The 21,537-nt window shown below is 41.6% G+C and overlaps 2 protein-coding genes across 4 annotated transcripts; one reads left to right on the top strand and one right to left on the bottom strand.

Moving 5' to 3' along the window:
• Window positions 1-1,715: 1,715 nt before the first annotated feature.
• Window positions 1,716-12,800, bottom strand: ptpa (protein phosphatase 2 phosphatase activator). The gene is made up of 11 exons (XM_029169911.2): window positions 12,740-12,800; window positions 12,468-12,581; window positions 11,575-11,684; window positions 11,316-11,402; window positions 10,662-10,787; window positions 10,438-10,555; window positions 10,034-10,133; window positions 9,682-9,806; window positions 8,903-9,003; window positions 5,633-5,740; window positions 1,716-2,619 (listed from the first exon to the last, which is right to left on the bottom strand). Exons 1-11 carry the CDS (start codon window positions 12,783-12,785, stop codon window positions 2,545-2,547), a joined length of 1,110 nt encoding a protein of 369 aa, XP_029025744.2. The 5' UTR covers window positions 12,786-12,800; the 3' UTR covers window positions 1,716-2,544.
• crata (carnitine O-acetyltransferase a) lies at window positions 12,774-21,139 on the top strand. Of its 3 annotated transcripts, none has more exons than XM_029169873.3 (14): window positions 12,774-12,976; window positions 14,969-15,265; window positions 15,352-15,470; window positions 15,743-15,796; window positions 16,451-16,616; window positions 17,035-17,209; window positions 17,427-17,605; window positions 17,848-17,948; window positions 18,055-18,174; window positions 18,282-18,404; window positions 18,649-18,784; window positions 18,987-19,049; window positions 19,444-19,581; window positions 20,017-21,139. In XM_029169873.3, exons 1-14 carry the CDS (start codon window positions 12,950-12,952, stop codon window positions 20,230-20,232), a joined length of 1,914 nt encoding a protein of 637 aa, XP_029025706.1. In that variant the 5' UTR covers window positions 12,774-12,949; the 3' UTR covers window positions 20,233-21,139. The 3 variants fall into 3 exon arrangements, with proteins under 3 accessions (XP_029025706.1, XP_029025707.1, XP_029025705.1); XM_029169874.3 differs by lacking the exon at window positions 12,774-12,976 and adding an exon at window positions 14,009-14,228; XM_029169872.2 differs by lacking the exon at window positions 12,774-12,976 and adding an exon at window positions 14,837-14,890.
• Window positions 21,140-21,537: the final 398 nt, after the last annotated feature.

Genomic DNA, 21,537 nt, shown 5'->3' with positions numbered 1-21,537 from the left:
CTTATTATCAACTTGAATGAAAGTTTTAGTGCTGATCAGCGTCATGGCTTAGTTCAACCAATCCCGTCATTACTCCCGATTCACAGAGATTCACAAACACACTGTATATTCTGAGATGAGAACACAGCTCAGAAGCTGGAGCGTCTGTCCATCAACCATTCGACTGTCAGTGTTTGGGCCTCGACACTGACACAAAAAGTGGATGTATCAGAGCCTAACTGATCAAAAATGAACAATTTTACTATTACAATATTAAAAAAACAAGGAATTTATTAATGGTCCCCAAACCGTTGAGCAGAAGTGAGCTGGTAGTACGAGTCCTGGTTTTGGTTAAATGTATGAAACACATGTACAAACACTAATAATATGCCGCAGACTAACAGCCTCCCATTCGATTGGTAAACAGAGGTGAGCACGGCAAACTTGCAGTGTAGGAACCGCGCCTTGAACTGTGGAGTGAACGTACTTGCTCGTCTTTCTTTACCGCTTTCCACCACGTTAAGCTGCAGCTGCATCCCATTTCAGAAAGTGGCTCCACATTTCAAAGGCAGACATGTCAGAACGGGTCTGAGCAGCTGTCCCATTCCAAGCATTTCTCCAAAGAAGGCCAACAAAGTCTCACATTTCCATCTTAAATCCACGCAAAGCGTTGAACAACCAATTCAATTATTTTTTACCTCGTAGTCGACCATTTGCACATTTGTCAACCAGAGCGCCTCCACACGTACCTCTGACAGCGTTAAGCTGCAGAGATTCACACATTCAGCTTAAAAAGTGGAAAATAACTATTAGGTGTGTGTAACGTTTTCACAGAAAACGCAGCACATGAACTGCCGGATTTGAAAATCCTCCATTTTGCAGTAAGAGCAGCGTCGCTGAGAGCGGAGCCGCTGGAGCAGCCCACACATTGTGTTGAGCGACATGTTCAGGCTGTTGAACTGAACAAACTCTCAGCTTTGCAATCCAACATCCTGTATGTGCGGGGAATTCCACTCTTCATCCTTCACATGAAGGAGCAGTATAAAGTGTCCCGACTCATGCAATATTCAACACTTTTCCCCTCATCTCAGGATCCATCTGCCTGGCTGCCAGGTTCATCTCTGGGTCACAACAAAGACACGCTCTATTTCCAATAAAATGTCAGGCTGCACACAGGAACCACTTAGGACTTTCTTATATGTACAAACAAAACACAGGAGTTCTGACCCAGCGTAGCGAGCGTGAGCAGCGTTGGGTTTACAGCGGGAAAACGTGTTTTACCTGAAAATGAGCGTTCGGGATCCTGTGTGACAACAGTAGAAAACCAGTCCAGGACGCGTTGGGTTTTCCTGCATAGTTGATCATCATCTGTTGCATCCAGCAGTAAAACCTCGACTACAGCAGGTCTGAGTAATGGTTTGGATCGTATCTGGGTTCTCATGCATTAGCACCTAAATGCAGCACAGCTCAGTTACAGTCGAGATCTTATTGTTTCTATTTGTTGATTTCTGTAAAAGTACTTTACTCATTAAAACTATAGTTTAATGGAATTTGGATTATGTTAACTATTCCACCGCTTGAAGGAACTTACTGATAAACAAATGAGTCTGGTTAAAATGAACAATGAGCAGCAAAGAGCATTGAATCCAATATCCGATAGATTATTACAAATCTTTTTGAATGTTACTTTTGCAGGTAAAACTAACAACACGAAAATATAGATTTGTGAAATAAAATCACATGGAGGGGATCTTTATAAGGTGGAAACACAGAACCAGAGTCAAATCAGAAGTAAAAAAGAAAAAAATATTCCACACTTTTTTATATTTGGAGGAAAAAAACAAGTCCAGCATAAGCAAATAATTCATATAATAATAAAAGAAGAGCGTGTTGAGTGAAGAAGGAAGGAGACAGGACGTACTACTGTCATTACCTGGTAACAGCCAGACTGGGGGAAAAATAAAACCAATGAGAGATGGGATGAGGATTCTTCTCTTAAGTGCCATCAAGACATTAAAGCACTACTTTCCATTTTGGATGAGCTGCAATGGAAGTGGTAAATATCCACTTCAACATTTTTCTCAAACAGGAAAATTAAAGTGCCTGATGATGAAGATGTTCTGAAAACGCTATCATGGTGACCAAGGCATGAGCAGGAAAACACTGGTAACATCCTAAACAAAATCAAAACATTTGGCCTCAGAAGGTTCCATGAAGTCAAAGGTAAACTGAAGTAGTAGGCAACAGCAAACACACAGTCATAAATTTGTTCATCCTTCAAAATAAAAGCTGGATTCAAACTTATAAATAAAATAACAAAAATATAAAGATGCTCCAAAATCACAACCACAATATTTGCTGCATTTAATTGTGGATGATTCACGCCTTTTATGACCACGCATATGTGGAGATGCCTGACTATCAGACTACATGTGGGTACTCTACTGTGATTCTCTTGCTACTGTTCATATTGCACACGAGGATGCCACAGGAAGGGGAAGCTGTTCGTTCCAACTGGGGGAGTTTGGTCTTTTCCATCATGCGCGTGACGTTCCATCGGGAGGTTCAAGGCTTCACTGGCTGGATGGAGAGCAGGCTACCAAATTTAAAGTGCTGGATGACGGGGAATTTCTCCAAACACTGGAAAAAGGGCAAACAAAAAGGAACAACAGACGTTTAATTGGCATGAAAGAGACAGCAAAACCAAATATATGAATAAATACTAATTTAAAAACTATGGATATTCAGCATATTGAGTCACACATTGCAAGAGAACCGCATTAAGTGGTTGTCATTGACCTGTTAGTCTTTTTTTTAAATAAAGTGAATGTTGACTGTTGCTGTGAGTCGTAAAGCTGTTCAGACGGCTGTGGACCATCTCAGACGGCCCTTTGTGACCCAGCTCAGAGCAGGGTGGGGTGGTGCGTGCGTGCATGCGGGGAAGGGGGGGTGGGGGGGGGGGGGGGGGGGGGGGGTTGGTTGAAGTGTAATGGGGGTTGGGAGGCTGTGCTTGGGGAATGCAGTGGAATTGAACCCTTGTGTGTAAGGTCATCATCATTTAGTCAAAGCTCATATTGAAAAGCATTTTTATCAATGTTGACCTGCTGCTCAAAAACAAATACAGGAAATGAAAACATTCAAACACCTTTTATTGTTTATTATTTACGTTAAACTGACGATCCCGTCCGCACCAATACCTATACTTTCTCATGATAACGGTTATGTGATGATCATCAAACTGCATCGGACAGTTTCATGCTTCCATCCAAAGCATGACACCTACAGACAAACTGGAACCATTCCTGCTTCCTACAGTCTGGGTGACAGCTCCCACTACAGTGTTGGAGACTAATCACATGGAAGATAACTGGCAACTATAAACTGCTGCAGACAGCAGCGCTCTGACACCAAATTGAACCTCATCAGGGGCTGATTCATTGGAGGTCTGTCACATAGGAAGCACTGTGTTTTGTTAGGAAAATAAAAGTTAACAAAAGATGAGAGCAACTACAGATTTATATTAAAACAACACTTCAATGTATTTCACTATGTTGTATTTTAGCAACAACTAAATGCTATAACTTGTCATTTTGTGGCTTATTACAATAATGTGTTAAAAATTGGTCAAATCACTTTTGTGCTTTATTTTACAAACTGAAAAAACAAAACAAAATGAGTTTTCATTCACTATGAATAAACCCTCTGAAGATCTCTTTCCATCTCCCCCTGTATGTAACTTAGCTGTGTATTATTTTACTCAGCAAACTGCATAAACCTCTGAAAATTCTGAACTCTCAGCAAATACGCAACATGCAACATTATGTGCAAAACCTCAGTGAGATTCAGTTTCCTATCAGAACAACGAGATTAAAAGCTTTTACACATTCGCTGTCAGCTCCATGTTGAGCTTAATGTCAGTGGTGTGCTGTTGGAGGCTCTGGTGTAACCATGAGTCTTCACCACATGACAAACTCCTCTATTCTAACACTAGAAGTCAAAGATGTTTGCAAATGAAATAAAGTTGTGACTGAGATATGTTACTTGCTTGAGTTAAAGTGGGGACCAACTTGTGTAAAGTAAGAAGCATCCATTGATTCAGCATCAGCCACGGCCTGTACATCTGCTGGAAATGGTGCCAAGATGAGTGTTACAGCTCACAGGCTTCTCAAACTGTAACAAAAGGTACTGAACAGATAATCTACCTAACGAGTATATTTATTATTTTACGTGGTTCTGAAAAGCAATGCGGCCCCACGACCAGGCTCTGGTTCAGACAGCACTGGGTAGATTCTGATCTTTCTAGGGAGCATGACTCTCTGCCCATAACCCTGTGTGGGGCCAGCAAAAGGGAGAGAGGAATGCAGCGCTGCTGATGGTTGCTCCAGGCTCGGAGGAAGGTCGGGACAGAGGGAGGGGAGGATTTAATGAAGGGAACAGCAGAGGAGGGGGGAGGGGAAGGCAGACAGCTTGGCCCCTCAACTCTTTGGGAAGACTCGCAGGCTGCTCTGAAAAACACAGGATGTGGGCAGGCGGGGAGAGAACGAGCTTAGACATCCCCCCCAACCCCGCCCTTCAACACACAGACACACAATTCCATTCCTCCCTTAACCCTTTCCTTCCACAGAACAAGTCAGCAACCGCCTTCTGCTTTTTAAAGAACCAGTTAACAGTTGACAGTTTGTTGGCCATTTATTGTCAAACTGGCTTCTTCACGGTGAATAACCTTCACAAGGAAAACACAGGTCACGCCAGTTCAGGGGGGAGGAATGAAATATTATTACATGTGGCTTTGTATTGAAATAAAAAAAAAATCTAATTCGAAACAGGAGCCTAGAGTGAAAAAGATCCAACTAGGAGAAAATAACTTATTCAGGCTTTAGAATCAAGAAAACATGCTGCAGTCTTAGTGAGAGCTTGCATTCAGTGGTGAAGGATCACACACATCCCTTTAACCAAACCTGAAGGTGGTGCTAATGGTGGTTGAGCTGTATCTGTGTGGCTCATGAGCCCAAACACTAGTCCAGGTTATGCACAGCTCATTGTGCTCACTATGGGATGCACCTCTGTCCAATATAGAAAACCCTTTTAGCTTTAGCCTTCGGGTATTTTTATCATCACGGTAGCCTCCCCTCAGGCCCTGGTAGAAGCGGGTTCGGATTCTAGACTAGTACCACTCTGGGACCAAAAGACAAACTAAGCCAGGCCTCTAAATCAGCTCGGTGGAAGCAGAAAATCCATCAAGCTTTAAGCTACATCAGCGTGGTAATAGACTTTAAATGACAATGCTGAAAAGTCACTGTTTATAGTGGTCACCATCTTATATTAGCATGCTCGGCGTAACATACATGGGCCTGGAGGGTTAGAGTTAGGCCTCCTAGATGATGTACCTCATATTCTTGGTTCCCTGTCATGTCTAACATCTTACTCTGACTTTCACAAATCTAAATTAACAACATTGTTTTGTATTTCATAATTATTAAATGGAAGTGCTGATGTGTTAAAGCTGTTTTGTTGGTACGTTGAAGTGGTTTTGTGCTATATTTCAACATATGTATGTATAAACTTTGAATTTTACAAACACATGCTTTAAAGCCTGTGTGCGTGCGTGCGTGAGATCTAATGAAGTGAATGAGATGGAGCAGAGTGAACGTACCTCTGCCTTGTACATTCTGATCAGACCCTGGTTGACTTTGGACCATGAAGGAACAGCGCTGATGTTCCACAGCTGGTTGGAGTGTTCGGCAAACGGACCAGTCTTCATCTACGACACAGAGAGAGTGGAACATAAAGACAAAGCATGTTTAAAGCAGCTGATTATGTTGAAACATGAGAAGGAATGTGAATCCTTGTGTGCTTTGGACTCTGCTACAATGGTATCTATGACAAAGAGAACTGAAAACGTTTGGAACAGACTGAACCAATCACGACTCTGACACAATGTTTCTATGGACATCTGCTGTACACAGTAAATATGGGTCACTATCAGAAGACTGAATTAATGCTGCCTGCAGCTGCTTTTCCTCCCAATCAACAAAAACCAACATCATAAAAAGCACTTGAGTGCTCTTGGCTTTTTTAAGTGACCTCTGGGTGAGAAATGCTGAAGGAAGTTCATGGAGGTAAAATGTCCTCTAAACGATACCTACTGTGGGTGAGAACGATCCTCAACATTAAGCGACACGGTTCCATCATCCACACATTTTAGAGATGTGTGTCCAGATTTGAGGTGTTTAGACATTAGGAAATAGGTCATATTTTTTTAATATATCGTGCGATGACTTGACTTTGAAGTTTGGCAGCACATTCTTACTCTTAAATGATTTCATTACATTCAGCCTTGAACTGACATCTCTTCACAAACTAAATCTAAATTGCTGTTGAAACAATCATACATGAATCCTGTAATTAACAATGACTCCATAAAGAAAACAAATGTCCAGAAGTCTGTCCTGTAACAAAAAATGAATAGATTTAGAGAAAAATGTATAAATGAAGTGAAGACTGTAGACGGCTTTCCCACCATTTTCTCCCAGGAGGCTGTGGAAACCAAAACCAGACCCCGGGGCATCAATCCCACCACCAACCCCCACCCCCACAGCGCACACACTTACAGACACACAAGCACGCACACTTTCCAGGGCCTCGCATGACAACACATGGGGGAAGGGCAGAGAAGGCTGAGGAAAGGGGGTGGACACTGCCCGTACTCCCGGGAGGAAGGACTGATTCACAGCGGCATGTGGGGAAGGAAGTGACTAATGTTTGGATACACACACACACACACACACGTATAAAAAAAGAAAAGCCCATGCGTTTAGAGTAACCACGTGTGTGTGAATGGGTGAACAATGTTGCTGCACGCTCACAGGCGTGCCGGAGCAACAGCAAACAAAAGAAAAACAAGGCAGCAGTGGAGACCGCTGAGGACGCACTCAGGTATGTGGCCCACAGTGAAACAAGGGTAAGAGCTGTGCTGCTGTGGCCGTTTCACGTACCTGGAAGACAAAAAGGACCCGGGAAGAACGGTTGGGTCAGAAGACTTTACGGGAAAAGCCGGGAAATTAATCTGCTTCTTATTCTGTTTGGAAAATTCCAAGTAGTTAGTTTCAGAGTCCATCTTATTTCTCATAGTCCAGTTACATCTTTATGAACTAAACAAAGAATGTTTAGAACGTTTCTGGATGAAAAAGCTGTGGATGTTAGAGATTGGCCCCAACGATTAAGAAAATCCACTGAGGAACAAAAGCCCCTTTCACACTGAAATCCTGAACATGTCAGGACTTTAAACAGACAAGCTGCATGTGAACGGAGGCTTCCATCCTATTCTACTGTGAGCATACACATGCATACTGGTGCCTTTTCTTCAATCAGGCAGATGAGAGAATTAACCTCAAATGGGTAATGTTCGCTGGAAAAGTGTGAACCAACATGATTGTTTGGAATCAGGTCAGAGTATAAATGTATTTAATTTCAATGACTTTAGAATGGTTGCATCACTCAAATCAGTGCTCTTTCATAAGTCTGCCTGTTTATTAGAGCTGTAGCCAAAGCAAAGCTTGTGCTTCACATCTGCTGAAGGTCACATTTTGTAACAGAGAAAAGACCAACTTCAATTTTGTTAAGAGGAAATTGGTTTCCAGATCCAAAACTGGAATCTTGAAGTGTTCTGTACCAAACCTTAAAGTACACAATATGTAAACACAAACACTAACAACAAACGACTGGTAAGAGAGGAGCTTCCCCTCAAGACCCCTGTCTTCACAACAGCAGCATCCTTTCACAAATGTCAGGAAAAAAGTGAAGGAAGTTTGCCTGAGTGGGAAGAAGGAAGAGGATGTAGGGGCTCCAACGCCCTCCTTTATTTCCCTTCCCTCCTTTTCCTTCTGAAACTAAAAACAAAATGCACGGTTCCTGTTCTGGCACTGGACCAACTCAGTGCACCTGCCCCTTTGGGTGAAGAAACGAAAATGTAAAAGCAATAGGGAGACAACAAGAAAAATGAATTAAATACATTGAAGGATCTGTCGTCAGAACAGTGAAATATATAGATGTTTTTAATACAGTTCTTTACTTTAATAAACCCTAAATCAAAGCTGTCTGACAATTAAAACCAATTAAGTATGTGTTGTTTACTCATCTAAATGTCTGAGAAAAGTAACAGTTTGGAAAAAAGGCCTGATATTGATCCACTGATGCCTGAAGAAAAAGTGCCTCAACTGTTGTGTAGATTAAGTGTCAAATCTCTCCCTATGTCAGCGGTGACTCTGCTGGTTTGTCCGCTTTCAGTGCTTTACCTCCTCTTGTTTACTGGGACCAGACAACAGTGGGAAGACACCAGTTCCCTTATTCTCTGTAATTTCCCCCTCATATTTAAACTTTGGACTCACAGTAAGTAAGTAGCTGTGATAACCGTTGTACACGGTCTCTTTGACTGTCAGACACCTTCTTTGTCCACAGACTGTGTTTGTGTGTGTGTGTGTGTGTGTGTGTGTGTGTGTGTGTGTCTGAGACCTCATGCTATTCGGTGCTGAACGTGTAATGAACAGTGGGTTTAACAGTCTTTTCAATTAGACGGATGTGAACGGTGACAGTGAAGCATGAGGCCTTAAAATTAAACCTACCAACTGATCGAAACATGCTGAGGAGAAATACGGCCTGTGATCATCCTACACCTTTGAGATCACGCAGTCATTTATTTTAATCATCTGTTTTTGGATGTATATTATATGGTGCAATGCTGCCGTTGTAAGATACTTTTACACTGAATTTCATCAAACTTTGCTCCTGTTACTGTGAGCAAACATCTTTTCTCAGTTACAGCACAGTAACGACCACAGACATTAGAGGGCGAGCACAAACTCGGTCACGACAAAAGAAGGGGGTAGTAAAACAAGTTGGATACATGTATGTATTTGTCTCCCACCTCGTTTATGAACTTGATGCACTCGAGAAACATGTAATCCTGGTGGTGCTCGTTTACCACTCTCTCATCAATGAAGTGCCGAGGCTCCAGAGTTGGATGATCTGGAGGAAGATTCAGGTGTAAGTGCACATGTTTACCAGCAGGTGTCGCCATTCAGCTTCCCATTAAATGGTGATTAATGAAGGTCTTATATGAGAACCTTTGACCTATATGAGAGGAGGACAGTTGTCTTAGCTTAAATTCATGCTGGTCTGTCTTTGATGTCATTTATGTTGTAAAATCTTGTTTGTTATCAAAGTGTTTGTTTTCATTCGCTCACAGCTTGCAGGGAAGGGAAGCATCATAAATGTTATGATTAACATATGCCACATTTCTACAATGCTTTGTCAAAATGAAAGTTGAAAACTATGACGTACTGGATAATTCATGTTCCTCACTACTTACAGTATTTGTGACAACAATACACAAAGGATAGTTACAGTCCGCACAGAGAACACTCAATCATTGATTTATCTGTGATTTCATAGAACAAAAGAAAACAGTGGGCTCACTAAACTGTAATGTGACACTCTGTCAGCCAGCTTTGAGTTTCATATTGGACAATGTTAACTGTCAGCCCATGAATAGGCAGTTTGATATAGACTGATCCCTGATGTATAAGTGTAAATGCACAGACGCAAGCAAGAGGGTTATAATATAGATCGTCATAGCCTGTCGTATTGTGTTTTCTTAATAACTTTGACCCAGTGTAATTGAGGTTAGTTGCAGTCAGTTCTTACCTACAAACTGGGAACTTCCCCATATGAAGGGCAGAAACTGGAAGTCATCCAGTCCCCACACACCTTGACTTCCAGCTGGCTCCATCCTGTACGTCCTCTGCAGTTTTCTCATCACCGACAGGTAGCTGAACACATACACATTCCAACTTTATCATCAAATCATTGCTGTAGCAATATTTGTTACTTAATGACTTTATGAACACAGTCAAAAGGTTTTTTTCCCCAAAAAAGATTACAATAAAATTGAGACAAACATCTAAATTTTTTAATTTAATAATACATCACTCAATAAGTGATGCATGAACCAAATCACTTGCATATTATCATGAAGGAGGTCACAGGAGCAGCTCACCTGTTAAAAACCCTAAAAACAATAGCCAGTTGATCATCTACCCTGAGAGCTCCAACCTTACAGAGGCAGCAGAGAAATGCAGCAAAAGCAGCTTCATGACCTAAAAGACACGAAGGAAGGTACATTTACATGATCTGTGAATAGGCCAAAATGTAAATTATAGAAACTTGATCTTTAATAAGGACATTAAAACATCAGGTGTACTCTTTAGTATTAAACGTCTGCACAAAACAGTGGTCTATTACTATGCCCCCAAATGATCAAACACATTCTGTTTTTGATAGGTGTACAAATTGTGTAAGTTGTATAAACCACACTTTGAGGTTAATAGCAATATTAGCAATATTAAAAATTGGTAAATTTAGACACGAGTCATGAATAGACATACTGTCTCACACACTCACCTGTTCCATAGTCTATCCTGGTGGGGTTCCCCACAGACTCTTTCAGGTAGACTGCTATCTCTGCAGCTGCAGCACTTTTTTCTGCAGGAAGCAATGTTGAGACCAAAGACTCTGCTTCCTATGCCGACAAAAACACATGAACCCACACATAAACATAACTAATCAGCGGTAAGTCTTCTCTTTCCAGAGCACAGAGCTGAATGTACAAATGTATGAGTACCAACCTGGTCTAGTTTAGCGTACCAGGTTCTGAAAGCCTTATTACCAAACCGTGAAGGCTGGTCGACGGGAGGGGTCTCGTTTATCCACTGATCCAAAGTTCCCATTAGCTCTAGTAACTTCTCCACTGTCTATCAGACACAAAGAGAAGGGAAAGGGAAAAATCTGAGTAATGACTGCTGATATCAGGATCCTGACATAGTATGTGTGTCCCAACCCCAGAAGGTAAAAATAATGACAGAAAGAACAGGTCTATACTTTGCCACGTGCATGCAACCAGAATCTCATTATTCAAAAATCTTAGAACTCTTTTGCTTAGATAAGAATCATGAAACAGAATTCAACTACTGTTTGTGGACAGAAATAACCACAAATCCCCACATCAAGCAGCATTGGAAATGCCATATAGACAGAATTCTTCCTATGTTTAAATAATTGTTTAGTGGTTATACTGATTTTTTGGTAGTTCTCACATCATGATGCATAGATGCACAAAGACGTTCTATCAATATCAAAGCACCGTGTGTCCATGACTTAAATAAAAGTGAGTTGACGTATTAATTGTAAAATTATGTGCTGTTGCTTTTCTACATACAATTCCATAATAAACTAAAAGCATGAGATTACTGCATATCTATATTATTATTTATATAATGTACCTCAGAAACAGTATATTCACATGTGAGCTTCTTTCCCTTTATGCCTTCATTCAGTGTCAGAACAAAGCCCATGTAGTCAGCATATGCCTGTAAAAACAAGAAAAGTTTTGCTTAATACAATCACATATAAAGACATTAGAATAAACGTCTGCTCCACAAACCAGTGTGTATTACAGGTTGATATGAGAGACATAGCCAGAAATAAGACTAAAACCTTAAAGTATAAGATACAGGCACACAAGTATATGCAGGGACATACTTGAGATCGTTTCCACTTGCCCATGTCAGGCACCATGCTGATTTCTTTCTTAGGCACCATGAAGGTGATGCTTGCTGTGGGAGTAGTTGCTTCATCTTCGGGATTCGATCCTAAAAGGAACAGTTTAAAATGTACTCAGACCAAATGTCTTTTGGTTTTGTAAAACTCTGTTTAAAATAACAGTATCAACATAGTGATGCAAACACTGAAAAAGGTTTGACTTGCTGTAGACAGTACTCCTGTTAATATAAATCACACCCTAGTAATAAAATGCCAAACACACTCACGTGGGTGCATCCATTTGATCTGATCATTTTACAAATAATATAGACTATGAAGTTTGGAAACCATTACTTCTATTGAAGTTTTATTAATAAACATGTACAGGACGAATATAGATGTTTTAGCACACCTGTAGACATTTAATCCAAAATCGAACAGCTATGAATGAATAACAACAACAACCGTCACATCGGTGCATGTGCAAACGGTTGGAATGTGTACAAACACAAGTGGAGTTGACATATTTTGGTTTAGAGGCGGCGGTACACACTATAAACCCACTACACATGCTAGCTACGCTGCTCTACAATCAAAGAGCCTCCCAAACACAGTGAGAGGGTTCGGCAATGATCGCTAACGAAGAAACACTCGACTTCGGGTTCGCACACACATGACCATTCAGCCAAATGGTAACGGAACGTTACAAAATACACGGCAGTTATGAAGAGCAGCATTTGCCTTACATGGCTTATGTAACACACACTAATTGTTTTACATTGAGTCGATATTGAGGTGTGGCTGTTCAACATAGCAGATGTTTACGCAAGTGGGCAAAAGTCATTGAGAACTTCAGAACGTTTTGCAAACTGTAGTATTCAGCTACTCTTTACCTGACTGCTGCTCTGCTTCCGCCATGGTGAGGGAGGAGGAGGAGGAAAAGGAGGAGGTTGCTTCTTCTTCGTGGGTTTTAGGCAGATTCAGAAGTCGCGGTTCAATAGTGCCCCCTGTCGGTTTAGAAGATACCGACATGTCAGGCGTGCTTGTGTAGACCATTATAGGTTTATATCATACCTTCTTGTGTGTTACATAAATAATTACATACATGTCATTACTTACTAGCGCGTCATAATGCCTATATGTTAATTTTATGAGACATACAAACCTATAACACCCCCCCACCGCTTGGCGTATATTGTGTGTTCAGCCATTGTGCTGCCTGTAGCTGTCCTGTTGTCCTGTCTGATTGTAAACACAGGGGATCTTTCAGATTGAGGCAGTCTTTGAGATTTAAAGACAGCATAAAATCCAACTTTTTATGCAGGACATAAAGCAGTGACGGAAGCGAGTTTGTGGGCGTTTCTTTGCACGCAGAATGTGGGGCGTTTGTGGCAGAACTATGGTGAGTATTGATTCAATCTGTTTGTACTTGTTTACGATCAGTAGAAGCCGACTTAAATCATCGATAATATTGATCATTACTGCAACAGACATGATGCGGCGTCACTGTTTACAGATACTAGTTAGATGAGAAAGAAAGGCTTGCTAGCTTTTTGGCTCGCGACTGATAGCAAAGTTAGCACGATCGCCGTGAACTGTAGTAACTCTTGCTTTCGCATAGCGGCAACCAAAGTGGGTCAAAGGTGATTTGTTATAATAAAGACACACATAACAGAAGTACTATTAAGCATATTTATTTGGTGTAACCTTAGTCTGTGGTGGACTGTGAAGAAAACATATGGAGACAAAAATAACGTTAACATTGAGCAAATATTAAAAAAAGCTTAGTAATTGGCAAGCGCACCTGCTACTGATGAACTAACTAACGACTTTAGCTTTACGTCATCCACCAAACTCAAAGCTGCAGTTTTAACTTAGCGATCGAGCGTTGACTGTCAGGTGTTGGCAGTGAGGCGGTAGCGGTTCTGTTCGCCGCACAGGAGATGTTAGAGCTGGACATATACAACCCATCCTGTGCAGTATGGGATAATACGAACTGATGGAAACCTGCTAAGAGTTGCTGCTTGAGTTATAACCGGATAACAACCACAACATAACAACTGTAGCGTATAAAAGCAACGTATGTGAAAACAGGCTTCCTTTAACAATTTTAGGGCTGTTTAGTGTTGCCAGATCCAGTGTCAAAATTACCGTATTCTGACTCGAACTGTCGTACGTACTAAAACTTGAAAAACAAAGCATTTCTATGTGCATGGAACTACAGTAACATAGGGTAATGACAAAGAAGTTCGGTAATTCGAATGAAACAATTACTTTAGTCCTTGTCGCACTTAAACACACCCTCCCGGTCAGTTTCACTTGCATAGTCATTGCTTCCGTTTTCATCAAAACAAAAGCACCAGTGCTACGCACTGCACCGGGCCTCAACGAGACAAACTGAACGTTAACGTTCACCCCGCACATTATCAGATCCGTCATCCATAAAGTGCTGTGTCTGGCGGGGCTGCTTTGTTTTCCTACCGGTGTCTGTGCTGCTGTACTCTTTTATTTTAGTAGTCGTTTCCGTTTGAGGGTCATGTTCCCTAACTTTGCTGCGTGGCCAGCGCAGCTGCGCAAACAAGCGCGAGCCGTGCGCTGCTGATGTGACGGAGAAGGAAGCGAGCACGTTTGAGCAGGCATCGGTTTGTGTTCATGTATGGATGTTCATTGTCCTTTTTTAAAATAGTAGTTGTCATATATTGTATAAGGCCTAAAACGTATAAATATTGTAATTATCGCATATCTGGCAACGTCGTTTAGTGCTCGTGTAAGTTTTAAACGAGAACGGACTTTCCTCTCGTGCGCTTTTCAGTTGAATAACCCACATTACGTTGACCCTGAGTTGTTAAACGCAACATTTATAGAATAATATTTTACTAAACACATGGAGAGGACGCTTTTGAAGCGATATTATTACTCTTTTTATATTACCATATTACGATGACGTTTTAATCCAAACATGTTTTTCATAGAACCATTCTGTTATTTTGACAATTGTTTCAGTTTCCAAAAATATTAAAAGTATATATGCATTAAGTGTCAGTTGCTTTTCTTAAAGTTGTATTTGTCAATTATGCTGACACAACAACTAGCGCCCAAGTCACTTGTGCAGTTCATTATTACCGTACACCAGAATGCTGTAAATATGCTCTTTCTGGATTTTTGGGGCCTTGTTTTTTTTTTTGTACAGTAATAACTGTTGTGTTTCTATACTGTTTTTGTCTGTTGTTTTTGTTCAGTGCTTCATTGCTGCTGCAAATGAAATAATTTCCCCATCATGGGATTAATAAAGCCTTATCTTATTATAAAACAGCAGGTAGCGTTGCAGACAGAAATGACAACAGTACATACACACATTTAACATAATTGAACAGCATTGCCTCCTGTCTGCCAGGTGAAGGTGGGGATGGCGAAACCATGTGGCCTAGTGAAATCCTGTCACCTGGTGAAGCCTGTATCAGCAACCCGGGTTGCTGGCAGATACTTATCTCATCAAAAGGGCCTGCCGAGTCTGCCCGTCCCACCTTTACAGCAGACCTGTGAGCGATACATCACTGCCCTGGAGCCCATTCTGGAGATGGATGAGCTAAAGCACACCAAGGAGCTGGTGGAGGAATTCCAGAAAGCAGGAGGGATCGGCGAGGGACTGCAGTCAGGCCTTGAGAAGAGAGCAAGCAGAACTGAAAACTGGGTGAGCTCCTCCAGACAGCTTCTATTTGAACTTTATTATTTTCTCAGCCGTCTGTCTGTTTCTGTGACACCCTGTGTTTTTTGTAGCTGTCCGACTGGTGGGTTCAGGTTGCTTACCTTGACTACCGGATGCCTGTGGTGGTGCATTCAAGTCCTGGGTTGGTCTTGCCTCGCATGAACTTCACTGATAAGCAGGGACAAGTGAGGTGAGGACACAGAGCATGTGTGTATGGTACAATCCATAATTTGACATTTTAACTTTATAAAATTGATTACACTGAACAAGTGAAATATGTAGATTTTTCTGTTCCACTCAAATGACCAATTTACTGCTCTTCAATTTCACTTCAATTTACATTTATTTATTTGTTAGTATTAACTTGTATGGTACAGTATATTTTGTGCTTGATGCATTATTGTGTGTCTACTAGCTCACTCAGAGGGTCAGAAAAGATTTAAATGCATTATCTGTGTTTAGGTTTGCTGCTAAACTGATAGCAGGTGTTTTGGACTTTAAGACAATGATTGACAAGTAAGTCAAAATCACAAAACTTCTACCACATACACGGCTTTCAGGCTTTTTTTTAGTCCAATAATACAGCTATTACAGGGGTTTGAGCTGAGAGGCTCACGGAACATAACAGAAATTCACAGTGTGTTTTAAAATATATTTCAGTGGGTAGGTGAAATAAAACACCCACTGGTATTGTATAAAAAGCAAAATGAAATGAATAAGCAACATGCTAACAATGTAGGAGAAAATATGCCTCTATGAACAATAATCACTTTTGTTTGTAACTCTTTGATCTAATTGTTATGATAACAAAATAATAATCAATAATTTAAGATGCTTGTGCCGACATGTTTCAGTGAATATAAAATGGACAGACTACAGTACGTATGACGTATGAAACTTTTCAGGCAGATCTTCAGACTCTGCTCTATATCTGCTGTCACACTGTCGGTTTAATTGCTACATTTACCTGATGGACATTCAGTGACAACAGACAAATTACATTTAATTTTTTTAAAAATGATCAGATGTTCCCTCTACTGGCTAAAACAGTTGTTCTGAACAAACATGAAGCTGTTTTTGTGAAGCGTATTTAGTATTTGTGCATTTGTCTGTATCATCATGACTCTGCAGAGTTGGCCCGTATCATCTGATCTTTCATGTGTTTCACAGTGAGACTCTCCCAGTGGAGTACATGGGAGAAAAGCCCCTGTGCATGAATCAGTATTATGAGGTGCTGTCATCCTGCCGCATCCCTGGTCTGAAGAGGGACTCGGTGGTTAACCACGCCAAAAGCTCCAGGCCTCCCAAACACATCACAGTGGTGCACAACTGTGAGGTGAGGAGCACCATCATGTGGCTCTTCTGTGGCTGCATTGCCATCTAGAGGTCAGAGATTTAAGTACAACACATTTTCATCATTAATTGTTTGCTCTTTTGTTTAGTTCTTTTTGAGATAGTTGAAATCTTCTCCTATGCTCTCCTATGGTTAAAGCCTCAATAGAAGCTAGAAAGAAGCTAGAACACTAATAAGACTGGATTAAAATAAATTCTGCTCTACCTGCTCTGCTTCGCTCCTGCACTGCACTACAGGCAGGAGTCAGTATCAGATTACAATAAAACAAGCAGCTGTTAAATGAGACACACACAGATGACACCGACCAAACAATACAATCACCTGGATTCTTAAATATTTAAATGGACACTTACAGCTGTGAAATAAGAAACCTGACTGACCCTCTTTTTGTTTGAGTCAGTTCTTTGTCCTGGACGTCTACAACAGTGACGGCTCTGTGCTGACAGCGGAGCAGCTGTGTGCTCAGCTGGAGAAGATCTGCAACTCCTCACCGAAGCTTAACAACCAACCTGTTGGTATCCTCACCACCCAGCATCGCGACACCTGGGCTAAGGCCTACATCAACCTCATCAAGGGTGAGCTCAAAGACTACTGACACTGAGCTGAAGCGCTTCAGTATGAGCAGTAAGTGCAGGCCACTGGTCATCTCCTGCTGTAGTCACCGCAACAGGAGTCAAAGCTTTGTGTTCAGCGCTTTTCAAAATAAACTTCCAATACGTACCTCCAGTAAATGATGAAGGACTTCCCTGCTGCACCCTGACAGTGTGTGTTGTGTGCACTTGGCATGGTCAGATACGAAGAACAAAGAATCGGTGTTAGCCATCCAAAGGAGCATATTCACCGTGTGTCTCGACGGAGGGATGCCTGGAGTGTCTAATGAAACGTACCGCAGCTGCGCCGCCATCCAGATGCTGCACGGAGGAGGCAGTCAGTGGAACAGCGGCAATCGCTGGTTTGACAAGACCCTGCAGGTGATCCCGAGAAGCATGTATACGCCACACATCTGCAACTAAAGGTCCCTCTTTGAGCATATAAACGCACACAGACTGTCTGGGTTCTCTGTATAAGTCGAAGGTCCTCCTCCACAGTTAAGTGATGACAAGGCAACATTTATGGGGTCGTTATTACTGACTTGATGTTCTTCTTCACATTTGATCTGCAGTCTGATCCTGTTTGCCTTTTGTTGCCTACAAGGTTCTGATTTTGCTTTCAGTTCATTATCGGGGAAGATGGGATGTGTGGCGCCAACTATGAACATGCCCCAGCTGAGGGCCCACCCATCGTGGCCTTGATCGACCATGTTGTAGAGTACACGTAAGTACCAAACCCCTCCGCGCTTTTGCTTTGTGCTTGTTTCTCCTCTCGTTAATTATTCTGCTGGTGACAGTATTTCAGTTACAGCCTTATTTTCTTTTAACAGGAGGAAGCTGGAGTTGACACAGTCCCCCGCTGTGCCTTTACCTGTACCCCAGAAACTGCACTTCAACATCACACCTGACATTCAGAAAGACATCGAGGAGGCCAAGCAGAGCATGGACACGTGAGTGCAGCTGTAACATGAGCGTGTTTCTCTGCTTTTAGCAGTTATTAAGGAAGCTTCTATTGAATGTGTTAATATTTGTTGTTATGACATTTCTCCCACCACAGACTGGCCCAGGACCTGGATATGAGGGTTATGGTATTTAGCCACTTTGGGAAAAATGTCCCCAAGGCGCACAAAATGAGTCCTGATGCCTTTATACAGGTGGCTCTACAGCTGGCCTACTACAGGTGAGATGTTGAGGAGCCTCAGGGAGTTTAGACTGAAGCAATTTACTCTCCCCAGGAAAACCTGCTTATCTGTAGGTTGTGAGTTTGAATAAAGCAAATGATGCTGGCAGAGTGGCAGTGGCCTGAAACAGGAATGAATTATAATATCTATCTTATCTATATCAAAGATTCAAAATGTGTCTACAGGTAAATGAGAACTGTGATAATGTGAGTAATGCCTCTGTCTCTCCTCTGGTCCCGGCAGGATGTACCAGCGATGCTGTGCGACATATGAAAGCGCCTCTCTGCGTATGTTCAGACGAGGACGTACAGATACGATCCGATCGGCCTCCAGTGCCTCGGCGGCCTTTGTCCGGGCCTTTGACGACCCCAACAGACAGGTCTGGTAACCATCACCTACTAGACGCATCCAGAACGTTTGCGTTTCCGTTTTTTATATAGCATCCGTTCCAACTACTGTTCCAACATTAACTGTGTTTTTCTTTTCCTCAGTAAGTGTGGTTTCAGTATCAAACACACAAATACGATGCCATACTTGTTAATAACTTATGAGACATGTCTGTGTGTCTTCTTGTTCCGCAGAACACGGAGAAAGTGGAACTAATGGAGAAAGCTGTGAAAGCGCACAGGTCATACACCAACATGGTGAGGGTAGCAAACATGGAGGCAACTGCAGCTGTGTTGCAGTTGGGGCCTATGTATATCTCCTGTACTTGTGTTTGGTGTTTGAGGGCAGGTCCCATTTAATATTTTATAGTCTGTTAGAATAAGTAATCTTTGCATTACGTGTGTTAAAACCAGCAGCAGCAGATACAGTGAAGAGCTGTTGCTGTTCCAAATGTATTGACAGGTCCTCTTCTCCATCTGAATACCAGCAGCCATGTTCTATTGCTTTTTAAATGTATTAAATACAATGCTTTTAATCTCTTTGTGTTTGATTTAGAGATGTGTAGTTCTGTAGTTTGCTTTACAGGAAGTCAGTTAGTGCTAGATGCTGAGCACATTCTGTGATTCACGTGTGTTCCTTCCCCTTGTTCAGGCCATCAGTGGCCAAGCTGTGGACAGACACCTCCTGGGCCTGAAGATGCAGGCAGTCGAATCAAAGCTCTCACTACCTGAAATCTTCAAAGATGCTGCCTACGCTAAAGCATTACACTACCGGCTGTCCACCAGTCAGGTATGATCCTACAGGCCACTGCTACACACTGATTTCAATCACACTGTAATTATTTATTGTCTCCATAGGCAGCAGCTAATAAGAAACTCTGACTAGATGGTTGACTATGCACAGCACACGTTTTTGTTTATAATCCAAAGGCCAAACTCAACATCTATATCATTTTTACACATTTTTACAACATTTGTCCAGTACCTGTCTTTCCTGTATGTCTTTATTAAAATTCTGTACTTGGATGACAGTGTCACAAATCTTTTTCCTGTTGCTCCGTTGAATGACATTCAGGAACCGGCTGCGATAGTTACTGTGAACCCTTGAACACTGGAGGGGACTCAATGATTCTAATTAAGGGATTTATTTTCTACCATAAAGGAATGATGTATAATTATCTGAATGCTCGTAGATATTACACACTGATCACATTTTTGTCTTCAGGTGCCGTCTAAGACAGACTGTGTTATGTGCTTCGGCCCAGTTGTACCCGACGGATACGGCGTATGCTACAATCCTATGAATGATCACATCAACTTTGCCATGTCGTCCTTCAACTCCTGCCAAGGAACCAATGGAGCGCAGCTGGCCCAGTCCATGGAGGGCGCACTGCTGGATATGAAGAAGCTCCTGGATCAGACTCCAAAAGCCAAACTGTGACGTCCTAACTTTGTTAGTCTTCCTGAAGACTCGGTGGACGGTAAAGGGCTCTGAGTCAGACCCAACGCCAGACTGTCCACCTCCAGAATGTCTGCGTCAGTGAGCTAATTCAGCATCTTACTGATTGAACCTTGCACTTTAAATGATGTGATACCTAGTGTGCAGACATGTGAACTTCTTTGATTTGGATGCTTATAATCACAAACACATATTACAGTAATTTCTTTAACTCATGAACACGTCAAGCATCTACACTGCCAGTAAAAAGCATTTTGTAAATTTAAATGTTGCTTTAGTGTAAACCTTTTTGGAATTTATTTTTCTAGACAGAAACCTCTTCAGCCTCAGACCTGACTGATTGACTTGTACTGGCCAGCTGTCATTTAATCAATGTCATGTTGTGGTCTGCTGATGAACATATAATTGGTCTAATGGAAGAGATGCAGTTATTATCACAGTAGAAATGATTTCAAGTGGAGAAAAGTGTTTCTGTAATTAGAGGTATTATGCTGATTGGTTCAGTAGTTCAATGCGTCCCAGTTTGAAGTGATCTGCTGTTTTCTATTGCTGCATGTTTTTTAAGCTATACTGTAGCTTTATTATTTCCAACACTCTCTTATGTGTTTGGCATCAGCAGATCATGTTTATTTTATTGGGCTGAATTACAGGGAGATTCTAGCCTCTATTATCTATGCTACAACCCACAGGAGCCAGTCATCAACACTTCACCCTGAGACACGTAAACCTCCAGCCAGTTTGTTTACAATGACAATGACATGAAAATGTTCGGACACACCTTAATCACAATTATTGACTTAAAGAAGCTGGCACCTTGGACAGTGTGTGTGTGATCAATGTAAGACTATCAAGACTTGAAATAAATATATATGATTGTCAAAACCCTGAATTTTGTTTTGTTAATGTTAATTTTTGTCATTTTATACGTGTGGTTGCATGTTTTTCAACCTGAAGCTAAATATGTAAAATCATAAAAACACATTGTTAGACCAAAACATCTGCTCCCTGGCTTGGTGCCTGCTGAATAGAGTGTTTGGCTGCCCAAGAAAACAACAGGAGCGTAAACAGTGTATTACTGAAGAGCCCGTAAAGCCTCTGCCTCACTCTGACCCTTCCATCAACCTTTCACTTCTCTGTCCTTCAGATTTTAAACTGAGTCACTGGCCTGAACTTTACATGATTGTGAAGTCCCAACATGTTGCCCAAGAGCCAGTGTCCCCACCCTCGCACCACTTCTGTTCCATCCACAGCTGTGAGGCACTGCCAGGAAATTCTAGACTGTGGTTT

Source organism: Betta splendens, chromosome 12, assembly GCF_900634795.4.
Source record: "Betta splendens chromosome 12, fBetSpl5.4, whole genome shotgun sequence".
Lineage (NCBI taxonomy): Eukaryota > Metazoa > Chordata > Actinopteri > Anabantiformes > Osphronemidae > Betta > Betta splendens.
The sequence above is the reverse complement of the archived record's forward strand: the minus strand, read 5'-3'. Positions and strand labels throughout refer to the sequence as shown.